This window comes from Chelonia mydas, chromosome 27, assembly GCF_015237465.2.
Source record: "Chelonia mydas isolate rCheMyd1 chromosome 27, rCheMyd1.pri.v2, whole genome shotgun sequence".
In the NCBI taxonomy this organism is placed as follows: domain Eukaryota; kingdom Metazoa; phylum Chordata; order Testudines; family Cheloniidae; genus Chelonia; species Chelonia mydas.
The window spans coordinates 15,002,699-15,024,507 of NC_057860.1; the positions used below are offsets into that span (position 1 = coordinate 15,002,699).

The following is a 21,809-nucleotide window of genomic DNA, read 5'->3' on the forward strand; positions in this document are numbered from 1 at the left end:
GCCCTTCCTGCGCTGCTGGGGCACGACAGAGCCGGGACCGAGGGCACGGAGCAGGTGACAACTGCCCCATCCCCCAGCCAGTGCTGCCCGGGCCCACAGTGCTGGGGCAAAGGCTGGGGGGGGCCCTGCAGAGCCAGCTGCCCCCTACCTGCCTAGCAGAGACCAGCCCTGGGCTTTTCCCCCAGCAGCAAACAGAGGCCCCAAAGTACCCTGGGAGTGGGGAGCCCAGCCCTGCTTCACTCCTTGGAGCTCACCGAGCTGGAGTGTGGGCAGGGCTCAGGGCTGCGTGTAACCCAGTCCTGAGGCTGGCATAGGGCCAGAGCTGGCTGGGTGTGGTGAAGGGCAACCTGGGCACCCCAGCACCTGCTCATTGCTAAGGATGGGCTGGGCTCCGGTAGCTCCAGGGGAGCAGGCCTGTGGCTCCCTGCAGGTAGCGCACAAGACTGTTCTCGGGCCTGGGTCTGGCAGAGTCCAAGGCCAGAAGGGACCAAGGTGACCACCTGATCGGACCCCTCCCGGGACCTGCCCCAGCTGGAGCCGAGCTTTCCAAACCATTCAGCCTTGATGTAAAGAGTGAATCCCCCCACCCCTCGGTCTGGGGTCCAGGGGTTAGTTACTCGTGTAAAAAGGCTCCCCTGCGTTCCAGCCATGGGCCCATGTCGGCCCAGGGAGGTACTTACAGACTGTGATCGGCTTCCCCCCGAACCCGTGCTGAATAGACTAAGCTTCTGGCGTCTGGCCCTCGGACAGGTTTCTAATCATTTCTCATTCTCGTGGCTCTTCTCTGCCCTGGCTCCAGTTTATCAATATCTGTCTTGAATTGTGGCCCCAGACCTGGGCGGGAAGGTCCCAGCCTGGCTGCTCCCAGCCTCTGCAGCCTGCAGAGGGTTAATGTGCTTGGGTTGGCAGCAGCCTAGTGCCTGGCACCAGAAAGCCACGGGCGGGTGAAGGCCCCACACGTCCCCCGTGACCTTTCCCACGCTGCATCCCCCCTGCACCTTCCCGGTGGCAGAGCAGCCCAGCAGTAAGGAGAGGGGGGTAGGCACGGGGGCAGGAGGAGCCAGCTCAGAACCGTCGGGGGCACTGGGGGCCACAGGCACTGGACCTTCCCCGCTGCTTGGGGGGCTGCTAGGATGAACACAGCAGAGCCACAAATGCCATGGCTCAGGCAGCCAGCGTGCCCCTTCCCCAGAGCAGGGGCAGGCTGAGTGCACGCTCCTGTTTGGGGCTGATTCTGCCATCCCTTCTCCCCAGAGCCCCTGCTGGGGGCCTGGCTCCACCCTCCTTGCCCAGGGACTTGACTCCTAGCTCATCCTGGAGTAGGACTTTGCCTGGGCCCCTTGACACGAGCCCCCTCCCTGCCAGGCGAAGGAAGAGAGTACCAGGGCACCCCAGCAAGGCCCCCAGCTGGGGCTGGATTTAGCTGCAGTTAAAGGGAGGGGCTTGGTTCACCCCATGGCTCGGCTCCCCCATGGGAGTGAGCAGCTGAGCCGGGCTGGGGGGCACTGGCTCCAGCCCAGGTGAGAATTAGCCTTTTCCTCTGGGCCAGCAGCACAGAGACAGGAGCTAAAAATACTCCCCTGCCATGTGCCCAGCCTGGCTCCCACGCCCTGCTGGGCACAGGCGGAAGCTGGGGGCTGCCCCCTCCCCCAGCTCCCTGGGCAGGCGCCTGGTGAAGCTGGGACTGAGGCCAGGGGGAGGTGGCTGCAGCGTTGATTAAATGCCAAAGGTCAGAGCAAAGCGAGGCCGGGTGCCAGCAGCCCTGGCGCTCTGCCTCCATGCCAGGGCTCTCTGGCTGGGGGGGGGGAGGGACCAGCCAATCTGCCAGTGACATGGCCATTGCCTGTTGTGTTAACCCAGGCTCTGCCAGCCCGGGCCCTTGGGGCATGCAGGCTGGGGGAATTGCATCTCCTCCCCTGCAAGAAGCTGCCCCCAGGAGGACCCAAGACAAGACCCCAGTTTCCTCAGCAAGTCTCAGGATGAGTGGGCAGCTTAACTCTGGTGCAGGCTGACCCAGGGCCCCAGCACTGAGCAGGGTGGCAGAGAGGGCAACAGACCAATGCCGCCCCCCACCTGCCTGTCAGCCCCCTGCCACTGGGCCTGCACATCAACCCTGCCCCTCAGTACACTCCCTGCCAGTGCCCCAGGCCTGTCCCTCCCACTGTGGGCAGGACTCCTTCACCATTGGGGGGGGCTGGGGGGGGGCAAAAAACTGAGCCCAGCTGGGCTACCCACATGTGGCCCCATGGGGAGATGCTTCCAGCAGATCCTGCCGCGATCATGCTGGGAGCCTGCCCCTTGTCCCCTCTGGCTGCGGAGAGCACCCAGGGCGCTACATGGGACGTTTAAAGCTTTCGGCTCCTGAGGTCGCCAGTTCCCTGGGAAGCCCAGAGCAATTCCCCCGCAGGCTCCCTGCAGACGCAGGCAGGAGCTTCCGCCCTGGTTACGCTCTGGCCCCGTCTTCATCACAGGCACACAGACGGGAGGGCGCTAAAGCAGGCCCCGATTCTGGACACAAGTGGCAGCTCAGCAGAGATGCCAGGCTGCCATCCCTCCCTTGCCCCGAGGGAGCCCCACCCCCAGCCTCCCCAGGGGCTGTGGCGGGTCGGAACGGAGCAAGCTCTGCACTTTCCTTGGGCGTTTATTACAAAAACAAGAACAGGAACTTTACAGAGGCAACACAGAGAGAGGTCTGAGCCCCCCCTCCCATGAAGGGCCCCCCCAACCTGGGCCTGGCCCACAGCACCCCCACATGGAGCTACTGCATCTCTAGGGCCTGACCGGCACAGCACGGAAACAGGCCCACGCGGGAACAAGCCACCACTCAGAGGCCGCCTGCAGCTTTCTGGGGCAGAGAGGGGGAAGGTGCTTGGTGCACAGGACAGACAGACGGATGGGGGTGGAAGGCAGGAGGATGCTGCAAGATACCAATGGGCCCAGGGCAGGGCTCTGCTCCGCAGGGGGGCCCGGTGCCATGGCACAGAGCAGCGTAAAGGCACCTGGGAACGCCACCCGGGACCTCCCCAAGGGGAGCTCGGCCCCAGGCAGGCAGACGGGAGAGAGGCCCCTTAACCCTTCAAGCGCTGGGAGAAGTCACCGCAGCGACTATCCACGGGATCAGGTGGTGCCAGCCCAGGATGCCTGGAGATGACACCCCTCGCCAGCACCGGCGCTGACAGCAGCCCCTGCACCTCCCACCCATGGTCCTAGCAAACAGACTGCCAACCCCACCCCCGCAGCAACTGGCCAGCCTCAGGGCCCCCAGGCAGCTACACAGCCTGGCCCACCCGTGCTGGTGCCCACAGATATCACCAGAACCCAGGGGCGGCATGGGAGGTCCCCACCTTTCCCACCAGCCGAGCAGGACTTGCAAGGGGGAATCCCCAGCCCGGGCAGGGACAGGCATGACAAACCAGTCGTGCCACACCATCGTCCCCCCGAGCTGGCAAGGCACCAACACCCCAAGGCAGAGCCAGGAATAAGGTGCCAAGCAGCGTCTGGCGCACCCCCGCCAGGCCAGGCACCTGCAGCACCCAGCTGGGGGTGCCAGGGAGAGTGCGGGGAGCTGGCGTTTCTACAAATAAATTAAGGAAATAAACTAGCAACCCAACAGCTGAGTGGGGGGAGCGAGTCTCTGCCCCTCACCCCCAACCCCCTGCTCAGAGCCAGGGGCTATAGATGACACACTGGGAACAGAGCGTCCAACTCCTCAGGACCACGTAGTTCCAGGGCTCTGACCCCGGGGCCCAAACCAGACCCCAGCAGCTGATGTCCCAGCTCCCCAGCCCAGTGGGCAGGATTCTCACAGTGCTGGCAGGGCGCGAGCCGCCCCGGGGCAGCCCCAGCCCCCTGCACACGCCAGGGCCACTGCTGGTGCAGGAGGGGCCCACCAAAGGGCACGTGACCTGGGCTGGCACACGGGGCCAGCAAGCTAGATGGGGAAGGAGCCTGCACTGGACTGGTGCCGCCAGGGCTCGGATGCTGGGCACAGTCTCTGCTGTGGGGGATGGAGGCCCGAGTCCTGTGAGTTCCCAGGGCGGCAGCCGTTGGCCAGCTCCTCCCGTGGGGGCGTCTGCCCGGTGCCCAGGCTGGTGAGGTACGTGTGCAGGAGCTGGGCAATCTCATCCACCTGGAGGGGAGCAAAGGCCAGTCAGGGGCACTTGAGGTATCTTGAAACCTGGGGTCGGCCCGGCGCCCTGGGCTCAGCCCTGGCTCCCCGGCCCCCCCGCTGTCCCTGCACAGCCCCCGCAACCAGCGCTGGGCTCTTGCGGGGGGCGACCCAGCCGGTGCTGCAGGGAGGCCTCGCTCCGCCTGCGTGGGGAGGGGAGAGAGTGCAAGGGCCTTACCCGGGAGCACTCGAAGAGCAGGTCCCTGTCCCCCACGGAGAGGCGGAAGGTGCTGCTCTCAGACACCCCGAAGGACGAGATGCGGCCGTAGCAGAAGCTGTCGAAGGGCTCAGCCTCCCCGGGCTTGTACAGAGACACAGCCTTGGCCCCGATGCCCAGCCATAGGCGCTGGGGGCAGCTGCCCTCCGCGCCCTGCAGACAGATGGAGAGTCAGGGGCAACCCCACAGACCCTCCCTTCCCCCCAGACCCGTTTCCAGTCCTGCGTCCCCCAGGCCCCACCAGCCCCAGCTCCATCCCCTGCCCCCCCAACCCCAGTCAGGCTGCTCAATGCCCCCTGAGAAGTTCAGGGTAATGATGGGGGGACGCTGTGGCTTCCCCCAGGCGGGGCTCAGTCTCCTGTGGGGTGGCTGCCGGGGCCTGCTTGGGGGGTGGGCCCCCAGGAAATGTTCATCTCCTAGCTGTGACCCACCCCCATGCAAAACCCCAGGGGAGCGAATTTAAAATGGCTGCCCCCCCCAAGCAGAGCAGCTCCTGTTTCTGTAGGTCCTACAGAAAGCATGCACTGTGCTTCGCTGCCGGCTTTGCAGAGGGGACAGGGCCTGGGGGGCACAACCCTGCTCCCGGGACCCCAGCCCAGGGAAGGGGCTCACCGCGTGGAAGTCGACATCGAAGAGGGTGGAGCCGAACCCCGGCCACTCCCGCACCAGCGCCAGGTAGGCGGCCATGGCCTCGGCCCGGTGCATGCCCTGCAGCAGCTTCCACCTGTCCACAATGGCAGCCATCACGCTGGCCCCCTCCTCGCGCAGACGGCCCCGCAGCTTCTGGTCCTGCTCTGCCTGCTGCTTGGCCAGCGAGTGGCCCCAGGGCAGGGCGCCGGCCAGCAGCCCCGCACGGAGGCGGGTGCCGGAGCACCGGGGCGGGCCCTGGCAGGAGGCCCGGAGGCGGGAGTGCAGCAGGTTGGCGGGGAAGAGCTCCTCCGGGCGGGGCACGGGGGCGTGCGTGGAGAAGTCGCTGTTGAGGGTCTGCAGGCGCAAGGCGGCCAGGGACTGCAGCGTGTCCTCCGACGTGGGCACGTAGCCCCGGATCACCATCTCGTGGGCCTGCAGCGGAGGGGCGGGACTCAGCCAGGGAGCAGTTGGGGGGTCAGCCAGGATGTGGTCCAGAGGGTAGGGAGGGGGTGGCTTAGCCAGGGAGCAGTCCCAGCAGGGAACAAGGGCTTGAGCAGGGGATTCAGCCGTGGAGCAGCCCCAGGGGGCAGGTGGGGGGGAGGAAGAGACAGGTGAGTAGCCTGCCCTCCACACCCCACATGCATGAACCCGTTCAACCCCCTGGAGGTTCACACGGGCCATCTCACCAACCATCATAATGCAGCCCCCTCTGGGGTAGGGTGCAGCAGCTGTTGGGGCAGGAAGCACTGGGGGTCCTGGGCCAGGATGCAGGGTTGACACCCCCATGGTGATGCAGTGGCAGGAGCTCAGAGCTGCAGCATGGCCCCACTCGCCTGGCGCCCTGGGGCAGGGTTCTGGGAGCCCCGTCAAGAGCAGCCGCCCTGCTCAGCCCAGGCCGGTGTCCGGCTCCTACCTGCTCGAACAGGAGGGCGAACTCCACGCTGTCCCGGGGCACGTTCTCCGTGTCCAGGAAGCCGTAGTGCTTGAAGCAGAGTCTCCAGGTCGAGTCCTGCGTCGTCTCCTCCCCTGCCAGGCTGGGCGAGGCCGAAGGAACAGACGGCGCCCGTTAGCACCAGGACACCTGGACCCATGCAACCCCCGCCCCCCCGGCTCCTCCTGGGGCAAACGAACCACCCAGGCCCCGACAGAACTGCCGTATCGCCATGGGGCCCAGAAAATTGACATTCCCCCCAAACACATACTCTGGTTCCTCCCGCCCGCATGGGCACGCCTGCCTTCCCCTCCCACTGGCTCCCCGCAGCTCAGGGCTTCAGCCTCCCCCCTCCCCTCCAGCCCGCTCCCCTCCCCATGGTTCCCCCAGTCCCCCCCAGCCCCCTCATCCCAGGCCCCACTATGATGGCTGCACGGGGGGACATTTACTTTTCAAACCTGGTGAGGACGTCGGCCACCAGCGTGGCCCTGCCCACGGGCCGCTCGTGGTGCCGGTTCTGCTCGTAGAGCGCAAAGACGTTGGGGCTCTGAGACAAGCCCAGCCGAGCCACCAGCTCCCGGGCCACCTGGGGCGAGACAAAGGCAACCAAGGGGTGACTACATGCCCCGGGCCACGGCGCTCAGGGCTGCAAAGGGACACAGACAGGTCACGGTGGGGAATCCCGGACGCTCCCCCAGTGGCTCCCACCTGCCTTCCACAAGAGGGGCTGCCTCACGCCCCAGGGCACCAGAGCCGGGGTCTGCACAGGAGCCCCCAGGCTGCTTACCACAGCCCTGAGCCCAACTGCTCCCCACACAGGGCCCGGTGCCCCCTCATGGCTTAACCCTGGTGCCCCAGCCTGGGCACTGGGGTTCCAGCCGGCCCCCTATCAGGAGCCTCCCCTCCATGCTGGGCCCCCAACAGCCCATCACGCCCAGACACCTGCCCCCAGCTCACCTCCTCAGCCGTGGTGTGGGAGCTGATGGCCACGGTGCAAGCGGAGGTGCCAGGGCAGTGCACGGTGCAGAGCATGTCCTGCCGCTGGATCAGCACCACGATCTCGTCCAGCGAGGGCACGCACTCCCGCACCTGGGTCTTGCCCAGGGCCGCCCCGATGAAGCGCCCGTACTCCGCCATCTCCGAGCCAGGGAACTCGCTCTCTGTCCTGCAGAAGAAGCCACGGGGGCATCAGGGAACCAGCAGCACCAGCCACGCTGCCCAGAACCCAGCCCCTGGGGTCCAGCTGCCATCACTCCCGACCCCCAGAGCCAGGCCACAGGGGATGTAACATGGGCAGCCTGCAGCCAGGACCTTGCCCCTTGCTCTGCACCAAGGGCACCTGGCCCTCAGCCCTCACGGCCGCTCCATCCCCCAAGCCGGAGCGAGTCCTCCAGCAGCTCCCCCGGGGGCTGTAGGACCAGGGTGCCCAGATCCCACCCGCACTACAGTCCCCCTCGCCCCCCGGCCTGGCTGGGAGCTCACAGGGTATTCGCTCTCTGCTGACAGGAGTCAGGTTTCCCACACCAGAGCTGGGCAGGCAGTGGGGCTGGGAAATATGGCACCTGGCGCCGTCAGCCCACGGAACTCACTGCCACAAGATCACACTGAGCCTGAGGGCTCAGAAGATCCGACAGGGGCTGACACAGACGTAGGGAACGAGGGGCCAGAGCTCCAGTGGAGGGGGCATGTACCCCCCTGCTCCAGGCCTTCTTCCAAGCTCCCCATGGGGCGGGGGGTCTGCAGAGCAAGGCCCTTCACCCCTCGAGTACACAGCACCTCCTCTGGGCAAACCTGCACCGCCTCACCCCCTCCCAAGGCCCCCAGGGCCCAGCACACCCTGCCCCCCCTCCCCCAGGCCCCAGCACACCCTGCCCCCCCTCCCCCAGGCCCCAGCACGCCCCCCCTCCGCAGCGTTCTCCGCACCCCCGGCACTCGCCTGCCCAGGTGGAAGTTCAGGTACCGCAGAACCGGCGGGGAGGGCAGGAAGGTGCAGCTCATGCACGTCAGCAGCTGCCAGCAGCGCAGGTTGCCCGGCCCGCCGGGGGCCGGCGGCTCCGTGGTCTGCTTGACCAGCTGGCAGTAGGTCTCGTCGACCAGGGGCTGCAGATCCAGGCAGGTCTGCAGGATGCCCTGGATCAGCGGCACCGGGTCTCGCGCCGACTCCAGCTGCTGCAGGGAGTTGAAGAGCTTCACGGCCTCGTCACGCAGGGTCATGTAGCCGTGGGGGCCGGGGGCTGGGGGAGGACGGCTCGGTTAACGGGGCAGGAACCAGGCAGGTCAGGTGTGGGTCCTGGCTTGGCCAAGCGCTCCCAGGGCCGGGCCCTGGATCTCGCTCAGCCTCAGCTCGGCCCTGACTGAGCTCCAGGGGCGGACACAGGGCAGCACCTGGCACAATGGGGATCCCCCCCATCACCAAACACCCACCCAGACCCCACCAGGCACGAGTGTCACCATGGCGAGCCAGAAGGGAACTCCCTGCACCCTCCAGGCACAGGCGCTGGGCCTGCTCCCCTGGCAGCTTGGAGCGGGGCAGTGCCCACCCCCCAGCAGGGGCTGGCCAGGAAAGAGCTGGGCTGGTGGGTGGGTCAGAGCCCAGTTCGGCTCCTGGAAGCAACCCCAGCCTCTTCCTGCCCCGCAGGAGCGCTGTGCCCAGCCCCGGCGACAGAGGGAGCCCAGCACAGCATGGGCTGGGACGCTGCCCCACTGCTGGGCATGAGAATCACGAGACACGGACAGGCAGGGCCCGGGCAGCAGCCCAGCCGAAAGCCCGGAGACGTACGGCAGTGACAGGGCCTGCAAGGGGGAGGCTCCTCTTCAGCCCCCCTGGGGCAGCGCCCCCCACTCCCTGAGCTCCCCATTCATGGGGCGGCATTCCCCCGTCCATGGAGCCCCGTGCAGCACATCCAGCGCCCCCCCCACAGGGAGCCGCAGAGCCCGGCTCTCCCCCGCCCGCTCACCGCGGTGGTCGGAGCTGCCGTACGGGAAGGGCAGCAGGGGCGCATAGAGCGGGCTGCTGGTGTAGCGCAGGACCGGGTTGCAGCGGTAGATCTGCTCCAGGATCTCCGGGCTCCCACGGTTCTCCTGCGGAGACAAAGGAGCAGCCGGGGCTGCAGAGCAGGGGGCAAGGCACAGACGGGCGCGGCGAAGGCAGGTGCTGGGGCTCCGGGTTCCAGTCCCGGGGGCCTCTGCTCTGCCCCCAGGCACCGTGCGCTGCATGCCATGGTTTCGGGGGGGAGGGGGGTCACGGGGAGCCAATGATGGTCCAGCAGCAGCTTCCCCATCCGAGGGCTGGGAGCGGCCAGGGCTGTGGCAAGGCCTCCGGCCAAGGGGAGAGGAGGGTCCCGGGGAGAGCCATGGGCCGGCCAAACGCGCCCCCGTCCCGGCCTTACCTCGATGTCATGCATGAGCAGCTGCGTGGGCGTCTGCACGGGGGCCTTGCTGTGGATCACCTTCTGCACGGCGCACACCCAGCGCACGGCCTCGCTCAGGTGCTCTGTGAACAGGCGGTAACCGTGCTTCCGGCCAAACACCGTCACGCTCCAGTAGCCTGCGAAGGGCAGAGCGCTCACGCCGGCCGCCGGGCCCCGGGCCGCCCGCCCCACCAGCCCCAGCCCCCTCCCGCGCTCCAGGCAGAAGCCAGCTTCAGAAAGCAGGGGCCTGGCCCCCTGCACCGGCGGCTGGGCCCAGGCCTTGCCAGCCCGAGCTGGGCCCAGGGGGCAGGGGCTAGTGTCTAGAGCAGCCCCCGCCAGGGAGCCACATGCAGCCCGGGGGGACGCGCTGGACATCGAGCCAGACGCCGGTGAGGTCTGTGCTCCAGACTGACGCCCTCCCGGGCCCCGGCTAAGGGTGAACCCTCCCCGGCACCTGCACCACTGGCCTGGGGCAGGGACCCTACCCGTCTCCTTGTAGGTCTGCTTGTCGGGCCACAGCACGGAGCAGAGGCTGGTGAGCACCAGGGTGCCAAGGCGCCTGGCCCCCACCTCGCTGCCGCTGTAGTAATCCAGGGAGTCCTGGGTCAGCACAAACCAGTACTTCCGGGGCCGGATCCATGGGCCCTTCACTCCCCCCCGTGCCTCCTTCTGCAGCCAGCCTGGGGGGACAGAGAGACGGGGTGAGCTCCCCCAGGGCCCAGCACCATCCTGCCCACACTTGCGCTCCCCACACCTCCCTCGGCAGCCAGCCTGGGGGGACGGAGACACGGGGTGAGCTCCCCCAGGGCCTCCCCCCAGGTCCCCGCCAGCCGGTTCTCCTCCACCTGGGCAGTTCTGGTTTGCAGCCCCTTGGGCCCCCCCAGGAGGTGGCCCCCCCAGGGAGAGGGTGCAGGGGAAGGGATTGAACTGGCCTGAGGGGGGGTGGGCGAGCTGCTGCTGAGCAATGGGCAGCCAGGACCCACTCTCCACGTACCCGCTGCGCAGTCCAGCCCCTGAGGGACCCCCGCACAGCTCCAGAGCCTCCTTGGCAGTTGAGGGGCAGGGGCAGGGCTGCAGACAGAGCTGGCCTGGCTGTTGCTCCCCCACATTACAGCTCGGGGGGGGGGAGGGGGGGTTCCAGCCAGGGAGCCGCCACTCACGTCTGGCCAGCGCCTTATGCAACCACAGGAAGCCGGCTGGTCCTGGGCCATGACATGGGGCCTTCAGGGCTCCCGGGCCCCTGGCAAGTGCCCACAGCCTCAGCCCAGAGCAGTGGGAGCCAGCCGGGGTGGGACAGCGTCTGAGGAGCAAGTTCAAGACCCCAGGCTCCTTGGAGCCCCAAGTTCAAATCCCAGCGGGGCTGGGCCAGCGTGGAGCCCTCCCCTTCCCCAGGGACCCGCCGCGGGAAGCAGGGAACTGCCCAGGCGTCCGTCTGCCCCTTGGGTCCCCCCCCAGCCCCTCTCCCACCTTTCACGATGGCATCAGGATCATCCTCCACTGGCCCCGGCCCCTTCTCCGTGATGAGGCTGCGCATCTCCTCCGAGACCGGCAGCGACCTGGGACCAAGACAGGGGGTGAGCAAGGGGCCCCAGGACCAGCCAGGCCCCTGCGCACCCAGCTTGGCACAGGCAGGGCTCAGCTCCCTCGCCCGGGGCACCAGGCTGGCACAGGCCACCTGGCAGCAGCTCCACTCAGCCCCTGGCCCGCGCGGCTCTCAGCCAGGCTGGGGCTGGAGGCAGGGGGCAACGCTGGCCCCAGAGGGGGCAGAATCCCGCCTGCCTTGGCCTGAGCGGAGACAGGGGGCACCCCCAGCGTGGCCCAACGGGCACCCTGGGAGACCCTGCCAACGCCCAAGTTCTCACCAAGGAGTCTGGGAGGGGCCCTGGCAGGGGAGGGGGATTCATGCCTCACGTCATCCCAGCCCCCCACCCAACAAACCGCTGCAAAGCCAGCCCCACCCCTGGGGGGGTCTAGTCCCATGCACTTGGCCTCTGCCGAGACGAGAAGAGGGGTCATCTCGGCCCCCGACGGTCCCCCCCAGTGAGCGTGTAAAGCTCGCACGCAGTGGGGCGGGGGCAGGGGGTGACCCAGTCCAATCCAGAGGGGAATGGCCCCCCAGCCAGCAGGACAGAAATGTCCCCGTCCCCCGCTGCCCGCAGTGGGAAAGCAGCCGAGCCCTCAGATGCAGATAACCCCGGCTAAAAATATCCTGCTCACCCGCGCGCCTGCCAAGGAATTCGGAAAATGAACCACCAAGAAAAACCCTGGTGGCAGGGGCTGAAGGGGCAGCGTCGCCGGCACCTGACCCAGCCCTCGGGACCACCCCCCCCACCGCGGGGCCCTGATCCTGCTGCCCAAACCAGACCCTTCCCCCCACGCTCCCCGCACAGGGCCCTGACCCAACCCTCTGGACCCCCCACCGTGCTCCCCCACCCTCGCGGGGTGCTGACACAGCCCTCCGGACCCCCCCCCCCCACGCTCCCCCCACGGGGCACTGACACAGCCCTCCGGACCCCCCCCACCATGCTCCCCCCCACAGTGGGGCCCTGCAACAGCCCTCCAGACCCCCCCACCACACTCCCCCCCCCCCACCGCGGAGCCCTGACACAGCCCTCCGGACCCCTCCCCCCCACCGCGGGGCCCTAACGCAGCCCTCCGGACCCCCACCACCACCACGCTCCCCCCACGGGGCACTGACACAGCCCTCCAGACCCCCCCCCCGTGCTCCCCCTCCACCGCGGGGCCCTGACCCAGCCCTCCGGACCCCCCCACCGCACTCCCCCCCCACCGCGGGGCCCTGACACAGCTCTCCGGACCCCTCCCCCCCCACCGTGGGGCCCTGACACAGCCCTCCGGACCCCCCCCACACTGCAGGACCCTAACACAGCCCTCCGGGCCCCCCCCACACACACTCCCACCCACCGCGGGGCCCTGACACAGCGCTCCGGACCCCCCCGCCACCGAGCTCCCCCCAACCGCAGGGCCCTGACCCTGCTGCCCAAACCAGACCCCCCCCCCACGCTCCCCACCACTGGGCCCTGACAATGTCCTCTGGACTCCCCCCTAACCGCAAGGCCCTGACCCTGCCGCCCAAACCAGACACCCACACACACACTACCCCCAAACCGCGGGGCCCTGACACAGCCCTCCAGACCCCCACATGCTCCCCCCTACCACGGGGCCCTGACCCTGCTGCCCAAACCAGACCCCCCCCCACGCTCCCCACCGCGGGGCCCTGACACAGCCCTCCAGACCCCAGCAGGAGCATCCCAGCTCCCGGCTCTGCTCCAAGAGCCCTGCCCGTGACCCCCTGTGGGTGCAGACCCAGGGCAGCTCCCTCACAGCACCCAGGCATCGTTACAGGCTTCGCGCTTCCCAACAGCTCCTGGGGCAGCCACTCGGATCCCCACTCCGCAGGAGAGAAACTGAGGCAGAGAAGGGCGGTGACATGCCCAAGGTTGCCCCAAGAGTCAGATCTGACTCTCAGCCCCCCATCCCCAAACACACACACACACCCACACCCACACACACACCCCAACCCACTCAACCCTGCTCCCCCTGGATAGAGCCCAGGAGTCTTGGCTCCCAGCTCCCCTGGTCTAACCCACTGGAGCCCACTCCCATCCCAGAGCCAGGGAGTGAACCCAGGAGTCCTGGCTCCCAGCCCACTACTCTACCCACTGAACTTTGCTGCCTCTCCTCTCCCCATACATGGGGTCGGGGGCACCATGGCTGAGACCTGCCCTTGCTGTCTGAGGGGACGAGAAAGGCCAGGGCCAGGCAAGGAGCAAGGCTGGGGGCCGTGACCCAGACGCAGGGAGCCAGCGAGGCCCTGCCCCCAACCCTGTCTCTCCCCCTCCCCCAGCCTGCCACCTGGATAAGGAGCTGCTGCCCACCCCCATCCCACTCACGACCAAGGCCCAGGTGGGCAACAGATGAGCCGTGAGTCACTTCCGGCAGGGCCAGGCAGCGGGACCCGCTGCCGAGAGCCGGGGCCGCCGGCAGAGCCAAGTGCCGATGGGCTGGCACCTGGGCACTGCCCCACAATAGTCTCCCCTTCCGGCAAAGCCAGAACCCGTCGGGCGCCCTGTGACCCCCACTCCGGCTCAGCAGGGGCAGAGCCTGGGGGGAGCTCAGACCATCTGGGAGTGGTCGGGGGCCAGGAGCTCGGCCCGGGATGGGGGCACCTGGGGATCAGGGCTGGGTACCACAGCGAGCCTACACCACGGGGAGAGGGGCCCAGAGGGGATGGCAGACAGGGGCTGGGGGTGTCATCACTAGGGGGCAGGGCCGGGGGCAAGGAGCAGGGCCTCCGCCTCCTATTGGCAAAGAGGGCAGGGGGCCCAGCAGGGGCTCTGCGCCACCAGCCCCCTAGCCCGGCTGCGAGGCCCCTGGGGAAGGGGGCACCATGCCAGGGGCCAGCCACATGGCAGCTGGTTATCGGCATGGCCAGGCAGCGGGAGCAGGGCCCGGTGCTCAAGCAGCCTGTGAGCCGAGGAGCCAAACCAGGGGCCGTCCCTGGGCCCCACGCTGGGTTTCCTGCCACTGCCGGGCCATTCCAGGGGAGCAGGTGCCACGCTGGGCCCAGGCTGGGTGCCCGAGGGTGGCCAGGCCCAGGTCACTCACCGTTCGGGGCCGCTGCCGGTGCGGACAGGCTGGGTCAGGCTCAGCGGCAGTGGCCCCTGGGGAGCAAAGGCAGAGGTGCCGTTAGAGTCCCAGATCCCCAGCCACGCGCGCCAACACCCCACACCTACCCCGGCCCCACTCACCCCCACAGCAGGCCTCACGTAAGGATCGGCCAGAGGTCTCAGCCCCGGGCCCAGCCCCTCTCAGGAGGGGGGCTTGTGCCCGCCGCTGCCATGGGAGCGGGTGACGTCCCCATCCCAAGCCACTTCCCCATGAAAGGAGGAAGCGAGTGACCCACAAAGCCAGCCCATCCCCCAAGCTGGCTGGGGCCTGGGGCCCATCCGCCCCTCCCCCCCGCTCCCCGGCTGGGTTCGGGGGCCAGGGCCAGGTGAGCAGGCCCTGGATCCTCAGCCAACCCCGCCAGGCTCTGTCCTGTGCAGCGTTGCACAAGATTGCTGCTGGGTAACACACTCACAGCACAAAGTCCCATTGTCCCTGGGGCTGCCGACTTCCCGCCTGCGTCAAGGGGGCTCTGCACCGCAAGAGCCATGGGCAGAGACCCCAGCCCAGCAGCTGGACAGATGCTGGATCCTCCCCAGCTGCAGGGCTTGGCTTTACTGATGCCCCATCCCTCCCTGCTCTGGGCCTTGACGACCGAGATGGGGCCGGGGGGGAGCGACACTGCAGGCAGCACCAAAGGGCATCCGCAGAGCATGGGTGGGGGGGCACCCCCCAGACTAGAAAGTCCCACTGTTCCAGAGTGGAGGGGGAGAGCAGGGCAGAGAAAGCAGGGGGCTGAAAGTCAGGACTGAGGGGCACGGGGAGAGCTGGAGGAATGGAGGAAGGCCAGGGCTCAGATACCAATGGCCTGTGGGTCAGGAGTGAGGGGCAATGGCAGAGCTGGGGGGGAAGCCCAGGGCTGGGCTAGCTGGGGGCTGTGGGTCAGGAGTGAGGGGCAATGGCAGAGCTGGGGGGGAAGCCCAGGGCTGGGCTAGCAGGGGGCTGTGAATGAGGGGCACTGGTCCAGTCAGAGCTGGGGGCGGGGGAGCCCAGGGCTGGGCTAGCAGGGGGCTGCAAGTCGGGAATGAGGGGCACTGGCAGATGTAGGCAGAGTAAGAACAAACCCCCTCAAGGAAGCCCCATGCCCTGTCCGAGTTGACGGGCCATTCACAGTTTGGGGGGTGGGGGGGGCCACGCGAGCGACTGGATGCAAAGGAAAGGAGGCTGCAGCTAAAAATAGAGTCACGGAGAGGCGGGGTGGGGGCGGGGGGAGCGACTCCAGCAGGTACTGAGACGCGGCCCTGGGGGACGAGGGCTCGGCTGACCTGTGGCATTAGCAGCACCTGTTCCCAATATAACCAGAGCCCCTGCACTGACAGCCTGGCTCCTCTCAGCCCCAGAAGCATTGGGGGCGGGGAGGGGGGGGTCTGGCTGGGGCCCCCTTGCACCCAGCCACAGAGCAGGGGAGGATTTTCCCCACTCCCCGAACAGCTTCCCGGAAGATCCTCAGCCGAGCCACGGGGCCTTGGCTGCCTCCCAGCTGCGGGGGAGCCGCGGGCTCTTTCCCAGCGATATAAATAACAGGCAGGAGCCAGGCCCCAGCGTGCAGGGCTGCGGCGGCTGCTCCCACGATGGGGGGTGGGGGGGCTCCCAGCACAGCCGGGGCCGGTCGGTCGGTGGGGTGCTTGGCGAGGCGGCTGCCCAGACCTAGCCGCAGCACCCAGCCCAGCTCCCCAGGGGCAGGCAACAGCCGGGGCCCAGGCAGGTCCCCGGCACCGAGGTCAGGGAGGAGTCACTCCTTTGGCTCTGCTGCCTGCCTCCCCGGCAGGGAAACACTCATCAGCCCCAGAGAAAGGGACCCCCCACTTAAAGAGACAGCCCCCTCTAAAACCACTCCCCGGGCTCCCCACAGGCCACATCTGGGCAGCGGCCACTGGGAGCGCCAGGGGCACTGGGAGGGCAGGGCGGGCTCTGCCCCCGGGGCGACGCGGGGCGGGCTCTGCCCCCGGGGCGACGCGGGGCGTCATGGCCCACGCTGATGGCAAGTCCTGCGGAGCGGAACGGTGACAGGTGCCCAGGTGTGTCTAACCCCAGCTCCCCAGCCCCACACGTATCAGCCCTGGGGCTTGGGCAGGAGCTGGGAACTCGGCCTGCACAGACAGGTGCTCACGGGGGCCCCGGCAGGGCAGCCACGCCCCACACAGCACATGACCCGTCATGGTTTGATAACGTCTTCCCCACAGACCGCACGGCGGGGGCAGGGCCCAGCGCGCTGCTCAGCCCAGCCCAGCAGGACGCGGAGGCAGAGCAGCCACCAGCGCCCCCGGGCCCCCGAGCCGGCCCCCCTTCGCACAGGCCTTGGGGAAGGGGAAGCATGAAGTCTCCTTATCAAACAGCAGGGAGTCCCCAGCGTTATCAGCCTCCTCCACACAGGGCAGCCCCAGGGCAAACCAGCAGCTTCCCCAGGCTTGGAGGAAGCGGCCGCAGGCGCTGCCAGACCCTGCACTGCAATATGACCTGTCTCCACGCACCCCTGGGACGGCCCCGCCACTCCCGCACTGGCACCAAGCCTCGCCCTGCGGTGCTCTGATGGCGACGAGGAACAACAGCCCCGTAGTCTGGGCACCATCCGGAGCTGGCAGGTCCATGGGCAGCCCAAGGGCCGGGAGCACCGTAAAGCCACTGGGGCCCTGCGAGGCCGTTTGGTCGCTGCCGGCATTTCACTGGCCTGGCCGGTCTCTCTGCTGCACTGGGGGCAGCCCCCCCACAACCATGGGCCTCTGCCCTGGGATTCAGCACCCCGGCCCTGCTGCTCCCTGCCCCGCAGAGGGGTGGGCAGCTCCGCTCCCCAGCAGGCTCCGCCGGGAGAGACAGGCCAGCCCAGGGGCTGCTGCACCAGCGTCCGAGGTCAGCACCAGGGCTCAGATCCCAGGACAGGCTGAGGAATGGGGGGGACCCTGGCTGGGTATCCAGGACCCCCAGCACCCTCGAGCCGCTGGGCACTCCATGTCTGGGTCAAGAGGGACAGAGCTACCCAATCCCTGCCCCCACATCGCTCCAGATGGGGGCTGCGCCTGACCACTGCCCCGACGCAGGGCCCTCCCCACACCTCAGCCCCCTGCAGCCGTGACACGAGCCCAGCGACACTGCCTGGAGGCTGCAGTGTAAGAAGCTGCCTGGGCCTGCTCCCACGGCCAGCACCCCCCCACCCCCGTCCGGGTCCTGCTCAAACCGCCGAACCCCTCCCCACAGGGCCCACTCACATGGCTAGCGCCCCCTCCACTCCCGAGCCCCTCCCCACGGGGCCCGCTCACACACCCCGAGCCTCCCCGCCCCACTCACATGCCCCCCCCCACCCCAGGGCCCGCTCACACGCCCAGCACCCCTGCCCAGCTCACACCCCCGAGCCCCCCACCCCACCCCAGGGCCCGCTCACACACCCAGCACCCCTGCCCAGCTCACACCCCCGAGCCCCCCACCCCACCCCAGGGCCCGCTCACACGCCCAGCACCCCTGCCCAGCTCACACCCCCGAGCCCCCCACCCCACCCCAGGGCCCGCTCACACGCCCAGCACCCCTGCCCAGCTCACACCCCCGAGCCCCCCACCCCACCCCAGGGCCCGCTCACACGCCCAGCACCCCTGCCCAGCTCACACCCCCGAGCCCCCCACCCCACCCCAGGGCCCGCTCACACACCCAGCACCCCTGCCCAGCTCACACCCCCGAGCCCCCCCCCCCCCCCCGGGCCCGCTCACACGCCCAGCACCCCTGCCCAGCTCACACCCCCGAGCCCCCCCCCCACCCCAGGGCCCGCTCACACACCCAGCACCCCTGCCCAGCTCACACCCCTGAGCCCCCACCCCACCCCGGGCCCACTCACATGCACAGCACTGCACCGCCCTGCTCACATGCACAGCCCCCCCCCCCCCCCCGCACCCCCCCGTCATTCTGGTTAGCCAGGAATTTGCAGGGGCACTTGGCTCCATCCACCAGCAGCCCTGGGGCAAAGAGGCACCCCTCCTTCCCCTCTGCTCCCCCGGCCCCGTCGTCGGGCAGCTAGAACGCCGGAGATCTGAGCCTGTGGGGCTGGTGCCACAGCACAGCGCCGAGAGGAGGCTGCACAGGGCGATCAGACAGGCAATGTGGGGCCGCCCGCTCCCCAGCGCCGCCGGGTGCAGGATTAGCTCCCAGCTCACACGTTCGGCCCCCAGGGGCCTGGCACCGGGGCCCCCGCACCAGCTCTCACATGCTCTGAATTACAGCACCAAGCGGCATTAAAGGGGCAGGATCACCTGGGTCCTTCCAGGAGAGAAGAAGCAGCTCCCACTCCCCCTGCACCTGGGACAGACCCCAGCCTCCTTAGCTGGTGAGCAGCAGTCGGGGGGCCTGGAACACAGAGCTCAGGGTACAGAGACCAGCGCCCTCTGTCCTCCAGCGCTGCCCCCAGTCAGGGGAGGGGGCGATGGTGTGGACTGGGGAGCTGGCAGCTAGCAGGGAGAGACACTGTTTGCTCTGGAGTTATGTGAAGGATTCTGGCCCCTTTCAACAGCCCAGAACCCTCTATTTAAGGCCCAGGATGAGCCAGGGCTCTGGTGAGCCTCAGACACGCGGTGGCAGCTCGGGGCTCCTCTCCTCATTGCCAGCACCACACGCACCTCCGCTGAGATCACCTTGCTGGGTTGGGCCTGGGCCAGGGCCAGGTCCCGGGGGCGAGGGGGGAGACGCACACCCTGTGCACCGACCGCAAGAGAGGCAGCAAGTCAGACAGCATCCCGCGCCCCTCCTGCACACACCACCACGGGAGGGCAGCCTGGTCCTAGGTGGGCATCACAGCCTCCCTGCACACAGTCTGACCCATGCCACAGCCCCTTTACCTCCCCAGTTGGTGAGAATTCCCCGAGGGGGTCGGCTCACCCGCGGCCAAGGGCGCACCAGTGGACAGCGGACGTGGGCTTCCAGAAAGCCTGGGACGAGGTCCCTCCCCGAAGGAAGCAGGCCTGGGGCTTCTCCCCTTTTAGGCTAGCAACAGCAGCACCACCCAGGGGCCCCAGCCAGAGCCAGGCCGTCATGCCAGGCTCTGCACAGACCCCTCTGAGACAGGAGGGGGAGCAGGATCCAGCCACGCTACCAGCACCCCCAGATCTGAGCCAGGCTCTGCACAGACACAGGCCCTGCCCCCAAAGAGCTCTCTGAGGGAACAAGGCAGGCACAGGAATGGGAACCAAGGCCCAGAGAGACCGGCCACAATTTTCACGAGAACTCAGCAGCCCGCTGTAAACCCAGCCCCATCTGCTGGGGCTGAGCCTGTGGAAATCTGGCCCGGGGCTCTCTGGAAAGCTGGCCAGGAGCTACTTATCCAGGGTAGCACTGGGAGCCTGGGGCTGAGCCAGGAAATGGAGCCAGGGCCCCCAGGGCCCAGCCAGCCCCTCTAACCGCAGGGAGAAGTTCAGCAACATTTGCTGAAAGGCTGCAGCCAGCTCGGGGTGCATGCCTCAGCACGTCCTCTGCAGAGCTGGTGGGGATGGCGCTGCCTGCCTGGGAAGGTGGGAAGAGGTGACTGCAATGCAGGCTGCTAGGAAAGCGCTGGGAAACTGATGCAAAGAAACATGGTGTAACCCACCGGGGGCAAGTCAAACTCCAGGCCGTGAACTCAGCGCCAGACTGACCCCTCCCCTCCCCTCCCCTCCCCCGGGCACTGCCACACACAGAGCTGCAGGCCCGACCCAGCCCCAGGGGCGAGGGGACAACTCCCGCCTTCCCGGCTACTGGAGAAGGGTCCCTGTAGCCACAGCTGGTGCCAGGGTGAAGGGCCTGTAAGTGCAGCTCCAGCAGCCAGAAGGGCCGCCGACCCTCCCAGGGCCGCCCCTTATGGGACAGGCATAACAGAGCCTTGGGGAGACCTCTGAGCCCCAGTGCACCCCCAGCAGGGTCCCTCGACACCCTCGCACTATTGGGGCGGCAGGCCCTCAAGGAAGCTAGGACCCAGCAGACGCCCACCTCTCCTGATGTACAGTTTGATGCCACCTCCCTTCCTCAGGGGTGCTGGGAGGGGGGTGCCCCAGGGTCTGTGCCACCCCTTCCCCAAAGGGCTGGGAGCGGTCGGGCTAACAGCACCGCAGTGCTGAGGGTGCCACTCAACCTGCCCCCAGGCTCCATGGACGGGGCAGGGCAGGGGGTGCCTGGATTCCATGAGCCGGGGCTGGGGGTCCCCGCACAGGGCAGGGACCCGGGGCTGTATCTCCCCGCAGGGCACAGGGACCCCAGCCACCGCGCGCTCAGCCCCCGTTGGCCGCGGGCACCAGAGCCCAGCGCTGCCGCTGGCCCTGCCGAGGCACCGGGCCCCTCTCCGGGGCTGAGCGCAGCTCGGGACCCGTCCCGCGCCCCCCACCCGGGCAGAGACAGGCTCCAAAGGAGGGAGCCAGCAGCGCGCACGGACGGCGGGGGCAGCGGCTCCGTGAGGGGGGGAAGGGGCCTGGCCCCGGGACCTTCCCACGTCCCGGCCCCAGCGTGCGGGGCTGCGGGAGCGCACCCCGCGGCGCCGGGGAGCCGGGCCAGCGCTGAGCCCCCGGAGAGCGCCCGAAGCAGCCGCGTCCCGCCAGCGGGCGGCCCGCGCCGAGCACCCACCTGGGCTCCCTTGCTCCGCAGCTCGAAGGACGATTCCTCCTCGGCCTCCCCGTCCGGCTCCTTGTCCGGCTCGCCATAGTCCCGCCGGAGCAGGGTGAAGCCCTGCCGACAGCACAGCAGCCACCAGAGCCCGCCCGGGAACGGCATCCCCCCGCCCGGGCTCCAGCCGCGCCGGGCAGGGCGGGGCGGGCGCTGCCGCTGCGCGCCCGTCGGGCCGGGGAGCCCTGCGCGCTGCGAAGCCCTGATGCGCCCGGGCACCCTCGGCCTCTCGCGGGCCGCTCCCCCGGCTCCGGCTCCGGCTGGGGGGACCCGGCCCGCTTCCCTCCGCCCCCGGGCGGGGAGGGGGCAGGCGCGTCATGGGGCCCGGCCAATCGCTCGGCAGGTGCCCGAGGAGCCCCGCCTGCCGCCCCGGCCTCTTGCATCATGAGCCCGGCCGGGGGGGGGCCCTGCCCGGGCGGAGCGCGGACCTGCCGCGCCCGGACGGTGCCCCCCCTCCGCGCGCTCCCCACGGGAAAAATCTGGCCGCTTGTGTCTGTGATTCCCCCCCCGGCCAAGCAAAGAGCGTCTGAGTTTTCGGGGTCTCCGGGCAGGGGATGATGCAGGAGGCGAGCTTGGTCCTGGGTAGAGCCTTTGGCTTCCAGCGCTGGGACCCCACTTGGCAGCTCACCCGGCCATAGCAACCCCCGGCACTAGTCCTTCCCCCGCGCCCCGCTCAGGGCAGGTGCCCCTGGGGAGGGAAGGGGACTTGCTCCCCGCTCCCTAAGAGCCTTGCAGAGCAGAGGGTGCCAGGGTGAGAGTTCACCCCCCACCCGGAGAGCTGTGTGCCAAGGTCTCTTCAGCCCCTGGCCCCTGCTGGGAGGCCACAATCCTCTTATTGTGACCTCACTGCTGGTTGCCACGGAGATGGCTGATGTCACAGGCAGAGGATTTTGACATCACTGGGCCGGAGAAGGATGCTGGACTCGCACAAGAGGGCCTGGTGCTATGAAAGGGGAGCAGAAATCCGGCCCTCTCCAGACTCTCAGCAGCTCCTGGTTAGAAGGTTATGACTTAAGAGGCAAGAGAAACAAACAAAGCACTTCCTTCGCTGATCCCAGTGGCTTCACTGGCTCCATTGAATCCATTTGTTTAAAATGACCATTTGCAAAATGTTTGGTGCAGCCAGGAGAGCACTGGGGGCTGGTGCTTATTTCCTTTCAGAGA

General features: G+C 68.5%; 1 protein-coding gene across 2 annotated transcripts; it reads right to left on the bottom strand.

Annotated features, from left to right (window-relative positions):
- Nucleotides 1–2,623: 2,623 nt before the first annotated feature.
- On the bottom strand, nucleotides 2,624–20,918 carry PLEKHH3 (pleckstrin homology, MyTH4 and FERM domain containing H3). Of its 2 annotated transcripts, none has more exons than XM_037887090.2 (13): nucleotides 20,607–20,918; nucleotides 13,983–14,038; nucleotides 10,824–10,912; nucleotides 9,842–10,036; nucleotides 9,336–9,493; nucleotides 8,904–9,027; nucleotides 7,883–8,180; nucleotides 6,904–7,111; nucleotides 6,405–6,532; nucleotides 5,929–6,049; nucleotides 4,998–5,447; nucleotides 4,347–4,538; nucleotides 2,624–4,129 (listed from the first exon to the last, which is right to left on the bottom strand). In XM_037887090.2, the coding sequence occupies exons 1-13, from the start codon at nucleotides 20,751–20,753 to the stop codon at nucleotides 3,932–3,934; spliced, it is 2,364 nt and encodes a 787-aa protein (XP_037743018.1). In that variant the 5' UTR covers nucleotides 20,754–20,918; the 3' UTR covers nucleotides 2,624–3,931. The 2 variants fall into 2 exon arrangements, with proteins under 2 accessions (XP_037743018.1, XP_037743017.1); XM_037887089.2 differs by having other exon boundaries at nucleotides 6,396–6,532.
- Between the last annotated feature and the right edge of the window lie 891 nt (nucleotides 20,919–21,809).